A 15,423-nucleotide genomic window follows, 5' to 3' on the forward strand; every position below is an offset into this window, starting at 1 on the left:
TGAGTCGTGTTGGGTCGCTTCATTTCACTTTAGTTTCGTCTATCATCATGTCTACCACGGTTGATCCCGACTCTTTTCTGGCCCACGAACCATGCCGAGCGTTCCCAAGATCTCCCAAGGCTTTTGGCTGGCCAATTGCGATTGAGTCGGAATCAGTCTCAGCCCACTCCGCACCAAAGTATGGTGTGCGCTAGTCACCGCCCAAGTCTTCCCCAAGACCCCAAGAGTCCCCAAGACATCCCGAAAAAGCAGTGGCCCCACCGGCCCAAGCATCCGATACGAGGTCAGTTGGTGTTGCTGACTGCCTTGACCCTGGTTGAAGCCATACACAAGTGTCAGAATAGACGGCTTCGGGGTAGGCGGGATTCAATTGCCGTGGGAGGCCCAGCCTCGTATAATTAGCTTTTCCTGCCAATCCTTCCACTTGCCATGCCGCCATGCCGCCAAGGGGAGCTTCCCTGTTGTCGCGAACCATTCCTTTGGGCTGAAAATGTGAGATAAAGCTCGCCGCCCGCATATGCTGTCGCACGAGAGTGCGCTGTCTGTCGTGCTAAAGAACCTCGGAGAAGCGATATGTCCACCCCGCCGTGACGAACATGTTCATCCCATCGCTGAGACGTGCCGTCGCCGTCTCATTGACGTGCGCCATCTTCGTCACTGTCCTCTTGACAAGCCATCAGTTGAGCTGGGAACAAGACATCTTCGGCTCGTCTTATCTTGCGGGGAACGAGAGCCAACATACTCCTGCTGCGAAGTCGCAGGAGAGCAGCTCGAAATTCGCATACGCGCAATATGCGACGGACTTGGATTATCTATGCAACGCTGTATGTTTTCAACATGTACTCACTCTTATGAGCGCAACCAGAGCTGACGATGGCAGGTCATCAACTTCAATCGCCTTCAGAAATTCGGCGCCGAAAATGACATGGTCTTGATTTTCCCCTCTTCATGGACGGAAGGGAAAAAGGCGGAGGCAAAGGCAATCCGCAGCATTCGTTCCAACCATCCCCGAGTCATTTTGAGGCCATTCGACTACGTCCGGATCTCCAAAACGAAAGCGAGCGCAACATGGGCCGATAGTCTCAACAAGTTTCATGCCTTCGACCTTACCGAGTACGAGCGAGTCATGATATTCGACTCTGACAGCCAAGTACTGAACAACATGGACTCTTTCTTTCAGTCGCCCAGGGCCAGCGTGGCCGTCCCCCAGGCATACTGGTTGAACGAACCCGATGTGCCTGCAGCTGAGCGGGTGCTCAGCTCGCATGTCATGCTTATCGAGCCGAATAAGACAACCCACGATAGACTCATCGAAGAATCGCTGTCGTCGGGAAAGCTGGATATGGACTTGGTGAATATTATGTTCAAGGATACGGCAAGCATACTGCCTCACCGTCGACTGGCCCTTCTGACGGGAGAGTTTCGCGATGATGACCATCAGAAGTACCTTGGCCAGCACGATGACAATTGGGATCCGGTGGAAGAGGTGTCAAAGTCTTACCTGGTGCATTTCAGCGACTGGCCAATGCCAAAGCCTTGGAGACCGCGCACGAAGAAACAGTGGGACGCTGCTCTCCCCGGTTGCTCAGAGAATGAGGACACGACTGGTCATCCGCAATGCGCCAACCAAGTCGTGTGGAGTGGGTTCTATGAGGACTACGATTCCGACAGAAAGCGATACTGCAAGCGCTGGGGATGAAAGAGCTCGGAATAACTCGGCGAATGAGTATATTCATACACTGTTCAGCCTACGGCATGTCCCTACGAGACCGGCATGTTCCGTTGTAGCTTGCGAGCCGCCGCATCGACGACCTCCGCCAGAGAAACGGGTCCTCCGATGCGACCGCAAGCATCATTCCACGCTCCTTCTTCGCCCCGGAGGATGTGCGCATAGCGAATCACATTCGTCAATCATGCTGAGTGCTGATGGATCACAGCCTCTTGTATGGCATAGGGGCAATATCCTCCTGCCACTTGTTGCTCCGACGAATGCCTGCGGGCAACAACAACTTCTGTGCGTCGGATCTGGTTGTATCAGAACAGTCGTAACAATGAGCGCGCACGTTGGGAGGATTTTGACCGACGCAGCCCTCTATGAGGCCCAAGGGCAAGGGGCAGAGACTCAGCCAAATGGATGAACTGCTTCGTGGGGGATTTGCAGAGACTGCCGTAGCCATGCCGGCATTCGTGTATGTTGCGGATATCGCTCTTGGTCTTGACTGGCTCGGCGGAAAGGCGGTGTTGAGATTACACTGCCGAGGGAAGCACGCCATATGCGTGTGGATGTTGCCAAAGCCTGGGAAAGCGCCGTCAGGGTCCAATCCGATGAGTGCTCTAGGAATGATGGAGCTATCGAAAACCGTCCTACTTTAGACCCAAAATATTAAAGAGTTGGAGCTCTCTAACAAGTTGTTGATTCTCGGTCACATTCAAAGCTAGACCAGCCACAGACACTTTCGGGAGTTCGCAGGGCAAGACGCCTCCCCATTATGATCATGTCTCTCAAATCTCTGACGATGTTGGCTGGTATGCTGTCGGTCAGCGCCGGCTCTTTTCTCCAATCAGATGGAGATCAAGTTCCTATTGTCTCTGATTCATCACGAAGGCCTAACATCGTTTTCATTCTGACTGACGATCAAGACCTGCACATGAACTCGCTGGATTATCTCCCCTTTATCAAGAAACATTTGATCGACCAAGGCACCCTATATAAGAGACACTTCTGTACGACAGCAGTTTGTTGTCCTTCAAGAGTGACTCTTTGGACGGGGAAAGCTGCGCACAATACCAATGTCACTGACATCTTTCCTCCGTACGGTGAGTGTTCACGAGCTAGTTAGTATTAATGGCGCCCGAGCTGATCTGAACCCAGGTGGATATCCCAAGTTCGTGGCCGAGGGCCACAACGAGAACTACCTACCCAAATTCCTCCAGGACGTGGGCTATAACACATACTACACTGGAAAACTGTTCAATGCTCATACCGTGGACAACTATAACACTCCCCACGCAGCTGGATGGACGGGATCCGATTTCTTGCTCGACCCATTCACTTATTCTTACCTCAACGCCACATTTCAACGGAACCAGGATCCTCCGGTGAGCTATGAGGGCGAATACAGTACGGATGTTCTGGCAGGCAAGGCTTTGGGCTTCCTCGACGACGCCGTGGCTGCGTCTGAGCCCTTCTTCCTGGGGATCGCTCCTGTTGCACCTCACTCAAACGTCCAATCCAATGTTATCAGCAATGGCAGCGCTCACGATCCGCATGGCATCGTGGCAACGCCACCGATTCCCGCCGAGAGGCATGCCCATCTTTTCCCCGATGCCATTGTCCCGCGAACGGACAACTTCAATCCTGAGAAGGTGTCTGGAGCCAACTGGGTTCGACAACAACCGCGACAAAGCGCCGAAAATGTCGCGTTCAATGATCATTTCTATCGTAACAGACTTCGAGCTTTGCAGGCGGTCGACGAGCTGGTCGATTCTGTGGTTTCCAAATTGGAAGAATATGGTATTCTCGAAGAGACATACATCTTTTATACCACTGATAATGGCTACCATATCGGACATCACCGTCTTCAACCCGGAAAGGAGTGCAGTTATGAAGAGGACATTAACATCCCTCTCATCGTCCGTGGCCCTCAAGTCCCGGAAGGCAAAGTCGCCGAAGTTGTGACAACACATCAAGACTTAGTGCCTACAATGATGGGCCTTGCGCAAGCACCTCTGCGTGCTGATTTCGATGGTCTAGCTATCCCCCTAACCGAGGAAGATTTTGGTGATGCTGAAAAGACGAGACATGAGCATGTCACAGTCGAGTATTGGGGCTTTGCGGCCTCCGAGGGTCCTTGGGGGTACTTTGGTCGGAATGAGTCGTTTGTATTCAACAATACTTACAAGGCTCTACGCGTGGTTTCAAAAGAATATAACCTTCATTACTCGGTATGGTGTAATAACGAGCATGAGCTATACGACCTCAATGTGAGTTATTCATAGTTCTTCTTGAGTCGGGGACTAACAAACTTGGTACAGACCGACCCGGGTCAACTGAACAATCTTTTGCATGAAGAATCCCAGGCATCATCGCTTCTTGGACTTCCAATTGAGAAGATTGTTTCTCGTCTGGACTCGTTATTGCTTGTAACAAAGTCTTGCAAAGGTTCCGTTTGCACACATCCTTGGCGCTCGCTGCACCCACAAGGCAACGTCGACACTCTGCGTGACGCACTTTCACCGCGATTCGACAGTTTCTATCAGCAACAACAAGTTCGAGTTGAGTATTCACGTTGCGAGATGGGCTATCTTGTAGACGCAGAAGGACCGCAGTTCGAGCGAGACGGCCTTGTATACTGGAAGGGACTCCATTGGGGTGAATGGGTCTAATAATCTGCGAGATCTCAACTGCCAAGTCATATATACCAAATGTAGCGTTTATAGTCCTTCGAGGAATGGCAAACGGCCACTGCTACACAAAAGAGGCTGGTCTGCTGCTTGTTACTTGACGCCTCCAAGCCTCTGCTGCTCTGCACACTGAATAGGCAGTTTCTCGATCTCCTTCTCGTTGGTTATTTAACATCTCTAGAACATCCGTAATGGTACATTAAATAGCAATGGAAGAGTTTGTCTTATGAAGTGGAAGGAAGTACGGACGGGCAATAGTGAAATCTCGTTTCTGCCTGTACGACGGCATGAAACATCACGAAGCCGTCAAAAGTGCGATAAAGCTAAAGAGATTCCATCATTCTGCGTGAGAGACGAAGTCAGGAATATTAGTAGTGAACTTGAATAGGCCCTCCGTTTCGGCGAGCTGTCAAGTGATTCAGTGAAGCCATAGACGTATGCTGGGTAGTCGAGAAACAAAGGGAATTCTCTCCTGTCTTACAGTGTGTACCTTTCCAGAATAGGTTTGGGGAGGAACTATTGCCATTGGAAGAGTTCGATTACATAAATCTACATTTTGTAAATAATTCTTTTGTGAATACTTATATGACTAAAGGGAACATAAGGACCCTTTTTTTTCCTCTACCCTAACCCAGGCTAGTCTCCTTAACTACTATATTATAACTTAGATAAGGGTAATAATAGTAATTAGCTCTTAGAACTATTCGCTATACTTCTTATCGAATATCCTATTAATCTCCCTTATATTATTCTTATTCTTTAGGTTCTTAGTAATCTTTTTAAATCTCTACTTAACTTAATAAAGAGTTTAGTTCTAAGGGTCTTCTAAGAACTTAATATATATTATAAAGAAGTATAGAGATATTATATTATTATTCTTAGTTATAAGGATATAACTAAGCTATTATTAAATATATAGTAAATTAGTCTTTTTTAGATATTTAATATTACTAGTAATAAGGGCTATATTAATTAAGTAGGGGGTATATATAAGATTTATCTTAGAAAGCTTTAAATTTAGACTATAGTATAATAGGGGGCTACTTCTACTAGCTTAGCTAGGCGGCTTAAAAATCCCCTTTATATACCCTATAGGTTAGCTATAGAGGTTACGCTATAACCCTCTATATATTTCCCCGTTAGAGTTATACGGTAGTCAACAAGGTACGCCTCCAGGCGGCAAACTGCGAAGAAGAAAAGTTAGAAGGGAAGAAAGATTACATGAATCTAGCCACTTTAAAACTCAACGGCCAGTGCCCGATGCAGCTCAACATACTGTTTCGCCTCAGCTGAAATGCAACAGAACTTCAGACGAGCCGCCCATCATCTGGCTATGGAGATGTGGGAGGCTTACTAGTCTGGTTCAATGAAACGTGGGCAGCCCGCACGCCCGTCATTGACCAACCCCACGCCCGTTTCATTCCCGTGTTGGTCAGTGTTTGATTCACACATGTCAGGCAAAGGGAATCGGGGGCAGGAAACAAAACGGACTCGGTGATCCGATCAAGCTGGCCATGGCTTCTGTTTGCCTCTCTCGCGACGCGAAGTTGGCCGATGCCATCGGGACCGCAACGGCAGCCGTCAATGTTGGGCAGAGTTTCAACAGCAAGTCAGCTGCACCGCTGAGTCATATGGACACATGTTTCCGAGATCCGGGTCCGATGAGAAGCAGCCACATTTTCCGTTGCACGGGCGAGATCCGCCGACGGAGGGGAAAGCTGACCCAGGAAAGACTTTTGCTACCAACCCATGGAGTAGCCCCTGCATGCGGCTGCAAGCCTTGGATTCTAGATTGTAGAACCAACAATAGTCTTGTCTTCTGCAGTACTGAATGTGGACCTCCTGCACCGAATAAACGCGTAGAGCCGGCCGGGGAATGACCGGGCTCCGCCGCCTTCCCGGTAGTGTGGGGGCCGAGGATGACCGAAGTTGCATGGCGGCAATGGCGCAATATGTCGCCATAGCAAGGACCCAGCCTGGATCCCCTTATCGGCAACTTTTCATCCTGGGCCAAGCATGATTCTTCAAATTCTTCTGACGGACATTGAGTCAACGGGACCGGGAGCTTGGGAAGGAGGTTATCGGAGTTTGTGGAAAGTCTGATTGGCCGACGTCATGGGGTCCCTGAGGATCTCAGCGGTCGCGGGTCGCACGTTTGCATAGATGCGCTGTCCCCCGGAATTCTGAAAAGGTTCATCCCAGCTGAGTCGAAGCCTGCGTCGCCGATGACACCTTGGTTTTCTTCGAATCGCGCCGGTGCTTGCGGCTCTTTCTCCCTTTTCTCACCTCCACAATCCTACTACACACGAGTGATCCATCAACATGGCTCGCCAAGAGACGTTACGTAGTAGAGGAGAAGAGACTGCGGGAGAGAGAGCAGTCGACGAGCGGTCGCCACTGTTGTCGCGAAATCGAAGAGAATCAAGTTCGTCAGGTGAGAGCTCTTTGACATCTTCATCGTCGAGCGGAGACTCGGACGGTCAATTCCTTCCATGGCATCTCACACCGTCGACAGAGGTCGATGAGGCGTACGTTGACGTTGAGCGTACCGCACCCGCTTGTGCCGATAATGATACCGAGACGAAATCCCAGGGCACGCCGGCCTCGGCTGTCATCAAGATCGTAGCGATCCTGCTGGTTGGGACATTTACCGCAAACGCCGATGGCTCTTTGGTTATGGCCACACATCCGACGATTGCTTCAGAATTCGACGACCTTGAAAATTCGAGTTGGCTGTTTGTGGCATTCGCGCTTGCTGGCGCGGCAACACAGACTTTGGTGGGTGTGCCCTGAAGACCGTGGCGGAGAAGTGACTAATAGAAGATCAGTATGGCAAGCTGAGTGACATCTATGGCCGCCGTGCCTTGCTAATGGTGGCATATTTGTTGTTTGCCGTTGGATGGTAAGACCCAAGATACTCTAACAAGAGAAAAATTGCGAGAAAGAAGCTGACAGTAAATCGTCAGTGCCGTGGTTGGTGTTGGTGGTACCATGTGGCAAGTTGTGGTCGGCCGGGTGGTCTCTGGATCTGGCGGCTCGTCATTGAACGTGCTTGGCTTGCTCCTCATCACAGGTTCGCTGTACTCGATGTTTTGAACAGTTCACGTGGCTAAATACAACAGATCTTGTGCCTCTGCGCGATGTTGCTGCCTGGCAAGCCGGACTCAACCTCGCTGCCACGGTTGGCCGTAGTCTCGGTGGTCCTCTCGGGGGTTGGCTTGCAGACACTATCGGCTGGCGCTGGTCATTCCTTGGGCAGGCTCCTATCTTTCTACTCGCCGTCGTGCTTTGCTGGCTCTTCCTTCCGAAGGGAATGCCTAGCTCCACACATCAAGTTGAAACGGAAGACTCAAAACCCGAGGATCCAAAGAAGAGCCCTCTCGCAAGAATCGACTTCCTGGGGGCCGGGCTGTTGGCCCTCTTTATCCTCGCGTTTCTGCTCCCTATAGAAATCGGCGGAACTAAAGTACCATGGAACCATCCCCTCATCTTCATCTTCTTTGGTGCTGCAATTGTCCTTGGTGGCCTTTTCGCAGCGACAGAGCAATGGTGGGCCAAGGAGCCCATCTTCCCACTGGAGATTCTGAAGCATCGTGACGTCGTACTTACCTACTTCATCACCGGTGCTCAGGTCGCGGCCCAACTCGGTCTCATGTTCTCCGTACCTTTGTACTTTCAGGTCACAAAAAGAGTGTCGAACACCGTCGCGGGACTCCATCTCTTCCCCGCAGTCGCCGGTAATGCTATTGGCGGTATCATGGCTGGATATCTGATCAAGAAGTAAGTTAAAAACACGCCCGGAAACACTCTGTCACTGACTTTCGAAGAACGGGTCGCTACAAGTATCTTCTTGTTCTTGCGACACTTGCGTCATCACTATCATACGTTCTCCTTCTTCTCCGATGGCATGGCGACACGAACGTCTGGGAGTCATTGTACATCTTGCCTGGAGGACTAGGCGCAGGTCTGGTGCAGTCAGCTGGTTTCATTGCCGCACAAGCCGGAGTCAACCCGAAGCACAAGGCCGCCATCACTTCGGGCATATTCTTGACTGTCCAGATCGGCATGATCATCGGGCTTTCTAGCGTCAGCGCTGTTATGATGGAAACTATGAGATGGAGGCTGGAGGAGCTGTTGAAGGGGATGGGTCTGGATGCGCTTGTGCGCAAGACGGTAGGCCACTGACTTCTCGCCCCCTACGACGCAAGTCGATTTCTGATCTTTCCTCGCAGATTATCCAGAAGGCGACCTCGAATGTCGATTTCATTGACCGCACTGACAGCCACATCGCACAAGCCGTTGTGCAAGCGTACGTTGAAGGGCTGGGGTGGAGCCATGGCTTCTCACTCATATCTTCCGCATTAGCGTTTGTTGGGGCCATGTTCTTGCAAGAGCATCAGATTTAAACACTAAACAACTAGTAGAGGCATCGGGATACATGGGAAAGGATCATTGCAAGGGTTTTCACTCATACTTAGAGGAAGGTTTTGCATGTATCGTAACTGACGGCGACCATTGAACTCATGTAGTAAAATTTCGAACCAGCTAACAGCATGGGATGTTTCAAGATAGAAATTGGAGTAATTGAACTTTCCAGGACGCGGATTATCTTTCACAACCTTCTTGCCTGCAACTCGACGGCCACGGTAATAAAGTCATCGTTGGCAATGGAACGAGAAGATCTGGGTTGTCCCGCATAGCCCCTGTTCAAAGCCCCCAAAGCAATAAAAAGTGCCAATCAATAGAAAGAGAGGATGATGTTTGATGACGTTGGAGAGTAGGATCTGTTCGTAGGATGGATGTTGCCAGCCCCTGATATGTTGGGTACAGTGTCACACTGTACCACACGTGCCCACCGGTGTGCCTCGGTGAGAGTCGCGAGTCGAGCTTGCCCGACGCGGCCTCACCACACGTCGATCCACACAATGACCACAAAACCAGTAATCTGAGAGAACACCCAACAGCTTGAACGTCTTAAAGCTCCAGTGCCACGAAAACCTGATCAGCCTCTGTGTTGCTCCGGACCCGTCTCCGCGGCTGCAGCCTATTGAGCGGCGAACCCCGCTTCAGTTGTGACGACTCAAACCTCCTCGCTTTCGGCATCATGGCAGCGTACTGCGAAATTCCCTCTCATGTTCCTGCGCATGGCTAACACATGTTCAGGTCATTTTATGACGATAATTCACAGACGTGGGTTCGCATATCTCTCGATATGGCCAACATGATTAAGAGAGTTATGATGTATGACGGCGGAGACGTCGAACGCATCCAGGTCCGCATTCCCGCACACCCTGACAGCTCTGATGCAACAATGCCACTGTCCCGCTTGGAGCTCCCGGAGCCTTGTATGAACTGCCGCTCTCCATATCACTGGACCCAGGATTGCCAGGATGCCTGTGGCCACTGCGGCCAGCCCTGGCACGCCTCTTACGACTGCGAGAGCATACCGCGCAACCGCTGCAAATGTCGCCCCTACCCGCAACGGCATCTTGTCAAGAAATGCGAGGTTTTTTGCACAAAAGAGTGCCCAAAGACTGAGAAGGACGAGCCAGGGAGTGAATATCACCGGAATGCGATCATGTGCAAGGCCCGGTGTTGCATGTGTGGTCTCCTCGGCCATGCAGGGCGCGACTGTCATCTGAAGGAATGTCGCTGCGGTCGCGATCACTTGACAATCTCTCACGACCCCGAGAAGAGGAAGTGCGTGGTGGAAGATTGCCCGCGCTGGTTTTGCACCAAGCATTGCCAGAAGCCGGAGTGTAGGGTGGAACTGAAGTCGTTGAGAGCAGAGACGTGCCATTCTTGCGGTGCAGACCAGGAAAAGATATTCTCGGACAGAGATCCTAGCTGGTAGGAGAGGCTGGATTTGGGATACCCAGCATGTATAGGAAGCTGCAGCAGTAATGCAAGACCGAACGCATCCCGTCATTCTACCAGGATGCGGCGTCAGGGGTACGGCAAGCTGAGATGACACGCTGCGATATCGCGATAGGATGGCCGATGGACACAGTTGAGTAGGTGTTGTCACTTCCCGAGCATCTTTGGGGCACAAGTCGTCATCGAGATCTTTGTTTCTAGCCACGAGCATTGCATGACTCTAGCAATTACATCGAAAGTTTCTGGCTCCTCCAACCTGGGGAGGCCCTCAAACGGCCAAGCAAAGGCGAAAAACTCCTGCCAACAAGGGCGCAAATATGCCATAGGTGGTATCACGCGTCATGTCATTCCTGAACTCCACGCCGTCAGTCGAACCCTGATATGAGTATGTGTAGCAAAACGCCTCCAAAAACCAGTCCCAAAAGCACACTTAATCATCCATCCAGCAACCGTCGTCACCATCAATCTCAATCTTGGTGCCAAGTGCTTCTCGGCCCTGGCGAATCATCTCTTTCAGTCTTTGGTTGAAATCATCAATCCGTGCATCGGAATCCTGCTCGTCCCTGACCCTCCTGGTTGCCAACTTCTTGGCCTCGGTAGTGAGACGAGGGCTCTCGCGGATCGAGTCGACGCCAAAATCTTTCGACTTTCGTCGTGAATGTGCTGCCGATGCATTGCTGCGCGAGCGGCGATGCGAGTGAGTATAAGGGCTGGTGCTGGATTGTACAGGAGAAGGAATGGCGCTCTGGCGCAAGTTTGGGTTGCTCGGTCTCGCGAACGGATTGGGCCCCAACCCAGCGGGCTGGACAGGCAGAGGAATCCGACTCGGCGATGGACCAGTAAACTGCGAGGGTGTCTCGGGTGACCAGACACCGGCAAAGCTGGCAGGCTGTTGGGGTGACAGCGCCGCAGTTCCAGCGTGCGAGATGTTGCTGTGACTGGTGGTTGGCCTGCGCTGGGCCGTCGGTGTGGAGCTGAGGCGTGGCTTGGGGACGCTGATTCTGCGCCCAGTCACCATTGACGGCCGGCTGTTTCGCGAGACCGGACGCGAGGCCGGCCGGGGAAGTGCTCGTCTGCTAGCCGCCGCCTGCTCATCCACCACAACCCAGTTGCGAAGCTCATCATGGTTTCCGGCGCTGGTTTGTCTGCGCTTCACCGCCGGACGCGACGGTGTACTCTCGGACGGAAGGGTTTCTTGGAATTGGTACGCGAAGGGGTTGGTGCTCATGAAGCCAGGCGTTGGGTAGCCGCCTGGCGGTGTTGTGTCAACCACAGGGGCACTCGGTCTGGGGCTCTCTAGCCCGAAATCGGCTGTCTTCTCGGATAGCTGGGGTTGAGGCTGTTGTCCAAGTTCAGATTTGGGCTCAGCCTCGACCTCAGGCTCTGGTAAGGTTTCCAGGCTCTGGCCGTCAATGGTGTAAGCCTTGCCACCTCCTGCGGAGAAGCCTCTAAAGGCACCAGTCCTGCAGAATTCCCATACCTTGCCAACGACGCCACCAATAGTATTGAAAGCAAAGCGACTCCAGCCTTCAACGACAGGCTGAGGTTGAACAAGTACCGTTGGCTGGTTGGATACTGGGGACTCTATTTCTTCGTGCGGACGTTTTGATCCAAGTTTGCTTCGGTAATCGGCGTCCGAGTACAAGCTCTCGTCCAGCGCACCATTCTCGAAGGGAGGATTGGCAACAACGCCTGGGGTCTCGAGCTGACCAGCAAGAGTATAACGAGCTTCGTGGTTCGCCTGGGGAGTGTCGTATTTTGGAGGTAAATCGCCGGAGCTGTCGAGGTTCATGTTTCCGTCGCACCACTCGTGTAGGGGGGTAGCTTCACGAGACACATCGTTTCGGCGTTTTCGAATGCGCTGGGCGTGAGGGGTCGCAGCTTCGGATTGGTAGCTACCGGAGGACCTTGCGAGGTAGAGGGAAGAGCTCGCGGAGGGAGAGGAGGGGGTGCGAAAGACGCCGGGATGAACGCCGCCGGGCTGCGTGTCGAAATAGGTGCCGGGCATGCGATACTCGAAGGCCATGTTGAGACGGAGTACCTTGCTATTTGGCGAAGCAAGGGAAACAAGGGGTTCGATGTCGGAGGAGGGCGTCGAGGGGTCTGCGACAAAATAGGGTCGAGGGAGAGTTCGGTCTTGGTGTAGATGGGTTGCTCGAATGGTGATTCACGCTGTCGCCCAGGTCAGAGGGAGAAGGTCATGATCGATCAAGGTGGATGTGCCGGGTGTGTGTTCGCGGTGGACGTTCTTCGTCGCTGGTCGCGCGACAGGCCGTGCAGTCGGTGATGTGCGCGGACAGGCGCTGTCAGACTAGAGGGTGACAGGCGACGGAGGTGAACGGATTTCCGTGTTGACGAGGCGCGTGACGACAGGATTTACCGTCGGGTAGCTGACAGGCGGATTGGAGAACTGCGGCGTAAGGTAGTCGATTATGATTACTGCGTGAGGTAGGATTCGGGGTAAGGTATGGTATGGCAGATAGCAGGGAGCAGCTATCGGCAACCAACAAGCTTCGACCTGGTTGTGGTGGTGTGTCCTGCTGCCTGTGCTCCAACTTTTCCAAGCTTCCCAGTGCCGGGAGGCCCCGTTGGTGTTAGCGGTGTCGCTGTCGCAATCTGGTTGGCCAAACGGCCGATGATGCGCAAAGTGATCAACACGCGGGACGAAGAAGAGGAGCGTTTTTTTTTTTTTTTTTTTTTTTCGGGGNAAAAGAGGGGGGTTTTTTTTTTTTTTTTTTTTTTCCGGAGCAGCAGCGTGGCCGTGGCGTTCTGGGGTGACGTCGAGTCCGTTATGCGCCAGGAACAGGAACGCAAGGGGGAAAAGGTGATGCTAACGATAGATTTGGTGAGTGAAAAGAAAGAACAAAATTGCGCCGGTGGGAAAGTGAAGAGGGGAGTTCAAAGACAGAACAGAGTTCGTCGGATTTCCGCGCAACTCTAAAAATGGGAGGTCGGAGGTTGGTGGCCGGCAAGGTTGAAAAGATGGATGTCGAGATTCTCCTCCAAGAAGACCCAGCTGCACGCGCCAGGGGAAAGGAAAAGGGAAAGTCGCGTCCCGTCAGGTCCCCGTCGTGTCATTCGCAAACCCCCGTAAAGTAGAATGAATCCACTGTATTTGCCTTTCCGCACCACCCGTGGGCCGTGGCATCACCTTGACACTGCCAGCATCGCACCGGCAGTCCGTCAGTCGATGTCAACATTTTTTTTTTTACTTATTTTTTATTCTTTTTTATCCTATCGCAGGCCCGGCCGTTCAGGGTCTTCCGGCGCCTCCTAAATTCAGTGCCCCGAGCGGAGGAGGCAGTGGAAACGCCCGTCCACATCAGGCAAGGCGTGTCTCGGTTGCTGGGGTACTCGCCCGGGGCCCATGCGCAAAGGCCCTCCGTAGCGTGTAAATAGAGGGACACAAACAACCACACCGCCTCCCCAATCTCGCCAGTTTGGCCAGACCTAGGTAGGTCTGCCTGCCAGCTGCTCCCTGTTGTCATGCATAAGGTACAGTACATAGTGCTCCAGCTTTTGATGTTGAGCTGCTCACATGGTCATTGATGACTTCTGCCTTCGTCTATGGATATCCCCTCCAAGCGCCTGTTCCCATCCCCGATTCCGACGCGAACCATGCAATGCAAGTATGATCATCATGATGCGTGAAGCGAAAGCGACCACGACTACGGATACCACTCACGTCGCACGACATCCATCCCTCCAACGTGATCGCAGTCGTGTCACCCGTTAACCACCCTCTGCTGTCCAGCCCAAAAAAAATAGCGCCAAGGGGGAATCATTCTATCCCATCCATCCGTCATTTAAATTCCATGCTGCCCCCACTGCTGTCACAAGCCACAACCCCCAAGCCTCAAGTGCCGGCTTATTCACGCTTGTAGTAATCGTCCTGCTGCTGTCGCGTATCGACCTTGACTCCCCCGTCGACGCCAGACTCGCCGTGGACATGGTCCTTGGCGCCCCAGAACTGCTCCCGCTCCTTGAGCAGCTCATCCGCCCACTCCTTGGTCTCCGGCAGGGAGAACTTGGTGGCGACGTAGGCGAATTCTCCGAGGTCGAGCTTGCCCTGGCCGCGCTTCTCGTATTCCATCATTTGGAGGAGCAGTTCCATCTTGTCGAGGTCGTGCACGAAGTGGCTGTTGAGCGTCTTGGAGTCCTCGTACTCCTGCCAGATCTCACGCATCTCGATACCAGTCAAGCCACCGTTGAAGGTGCCCAGCAGGTTCTTGGTGATGTAGTCCATCGTCTCGGCCTCGCGTCTGTTCTTCTCGGGCTTGGGGACGCCGTCGACGGGTGTGATGTCGCCGACCAGGGACTCTGCCATGTCGTGGATGAGGCACATTTTCATGCAGCGCGCGAGATCGATGCGGGGGGCAAGCGCCGGCGGGCAGCACATAGAAAGGAGGGACATGCGATACATGTGGTCGGCAATGGACTCTCCTCTGCACAAACGATGGTCAGCTTGGAATAGACGATACAGAGACACAGGGGGATGATGCGAACCTCGCGATGCCGAATCGACGCCAACCCTCTCGCTTCGTGGTCTTGAGACGCTCGAGCATGTGGAAGTATGCCAGCGGCGAGCCCGAGTTCGTGGGAGCCGAGGTACCGGGCGAGGCCTTCAATGCCTTTTCGACCGTCCAGGTTCCCTCAACCTTTGGTGTCTCGACATGGCCGAGATCTAGCAGAGGTTAGTAGAGGCTCACAAAGCGAGGGATTGCGGTTGTTGATGCACTCTTGATGTCTACGGCGCCGTTGTTGTTCGAGGTGCCGTTGGCACTGTTGGCGCCATTGTACTCGCCGTTGATGTTCGTCGGGGACATGGTGTACGATCGGTGGAATCGCAAGACAGAGGGGGATGTGCCGGGTGAAGGGTTTTCTCGTTGTCGCAAGGCGGGGTGAACCGACGCGGGGCTGGTTGGTGGCGCGAAGACTGTTGCAAATAGTTGCGGGCGTGTTGATGGGCAAGATTGTACGATCAAGCCAGCAGAGGAAGAGAGGAGGTGAGGTCAAGTACAGAAAAACAAAGGCGGGAAGGAAAAGGGTCGTTGGTGTTTGCGCTTGGGTTGTTGTCGATCAAAGGAGGGAGCATCCCAGCTTGATGTCACCGCCGCCTTCCCTTCCTTCCAGCAGGTTGTG

The 15,423-nt window shown here is 52.7% G+C and overlaps 5 protein-coding genes across 5 annotated transcripts; 3 read left to right on the plus strand and 2 right to left on the minus strand.

The window, feature by feature from the left end:
* Window positions 1–596: 596 nt before the first annotated feature.
* On the plus strand, window positions 597–1,699 carry GCG54_00009575 (Glucose N-acetyltransferase 1; the record flags this gene model as incomplete). The annotated part of the gene is made up of 2 exons (XM_045409518.1): window positions 597–824; window positions 881–1,699. The coding sequence occupies 2 exons, from the start codon at window positions 597–599 to the stop codon at window positions 1,697–1,699; spliced, it is 1,047 nt and encodes a 348-aa protein (XP_045260060.1).
* A 796-nt stretch (window positions 1,700–2,495) lies between these two features.
* On the plus strand, window positions 2,496–4,312 carry GCG54_00009576 (Arylsulfatase; the record flags this gene model as incomplete). Its single annotated transcript, XM_045409519.1, has 5 exons — window positions 2,496–2,724; window positions 2,776–2,817; window positions 2,873–3,984; window positions 4,036–4,143; window positions 4,205–4,312. 5 exons carry the CDS (start codon window positions 2,496–2,498, stop codon window positions 4,310–4,312), a joined length of 1,599 nt encoding a protein of 532 aa, XP_045260061.1.
* A 2,414-nt stretch (window positions 4,313–6,726) lies between these two features.
* Window positions 6,727–10,258, plus strand: GCG54_00009577 (Multidrug resistance protein fnx1; the record flags this gene model as incomplete). The annotated part of the gene is made up of 8 exons (XM_045409520.1): window positions 6,727–6,838; window positions 6,920–7,182; window positions 7,233–7,306; window positions 7,371–7,477; window positions 7,527–8,184; window positions 8,232–8,577; window positions 8,637–8,713; window positions 9,568–10,258. The coding sequence occupies 8 exons, from the start codon at window positions 6,727–6,729 to the stop codon at window positions 10,256–10,258; spliced, it is 2,328 nt and encodes a 775-aa protein (XP_045260062.1).
* A 453-nt stretch (window positions 10,259–10,711) lies between these two features.
* Window positions 10,712–12,307, minus strand: GCG54_00009578 (uncharacterized protein; the record flags this gene model as incomplete). The annotated part of the gene is made up of 1 exon (XM_045409521.1): window positions 10,712–12,307. The coding sequence occupies one exon, from the start codon at window positions 12,305–12,307 to the stop codon at window positions 10,712–10,714; it is 1,596 nt and encodes a 531-aa protein (XP_045260063.1).
* Window positions 12,308–14,149: 1,842 nt separating this feature from the next.
* GCG54_00009579 (HD domain-containing protein C4G3.17) lies at window positions 14,150–15,107 on the minus strand (the record flags this gene model as incomplete). Its single annotated transcript, XM_045409522.1, has 3 exons — window positions 14,150–14,726; window positions 14,788–14,965; window positions 15,020–15,107. The coding sequence occupies 3 exons, from the start codon at window positions 15,105–15,107 to the stop codon at window positions 14,150–14,152; spliced, it is 843 nt and encodes a 280-aa protein (XP_045260064.1).
* Window positions 15,108–15,423: the final 316 nt, after the last annotated feature.

The sequence above is a fragment of the Colletotrichum gloeosporioides genome (assembly GCF_011800055.1).
Source record: "Colletotrichum gloeosporioides strain Lc1 chromosome Unknown consensus_72, whole genome shotgun sequence".
Lineage (NCBI taxonomy): Eukaryota > Fungi > Ascomycota > Sordariomycetes > Glomerellales > Glomerellaceae > Colletotrichum > Colletotrichum gloeosporioides.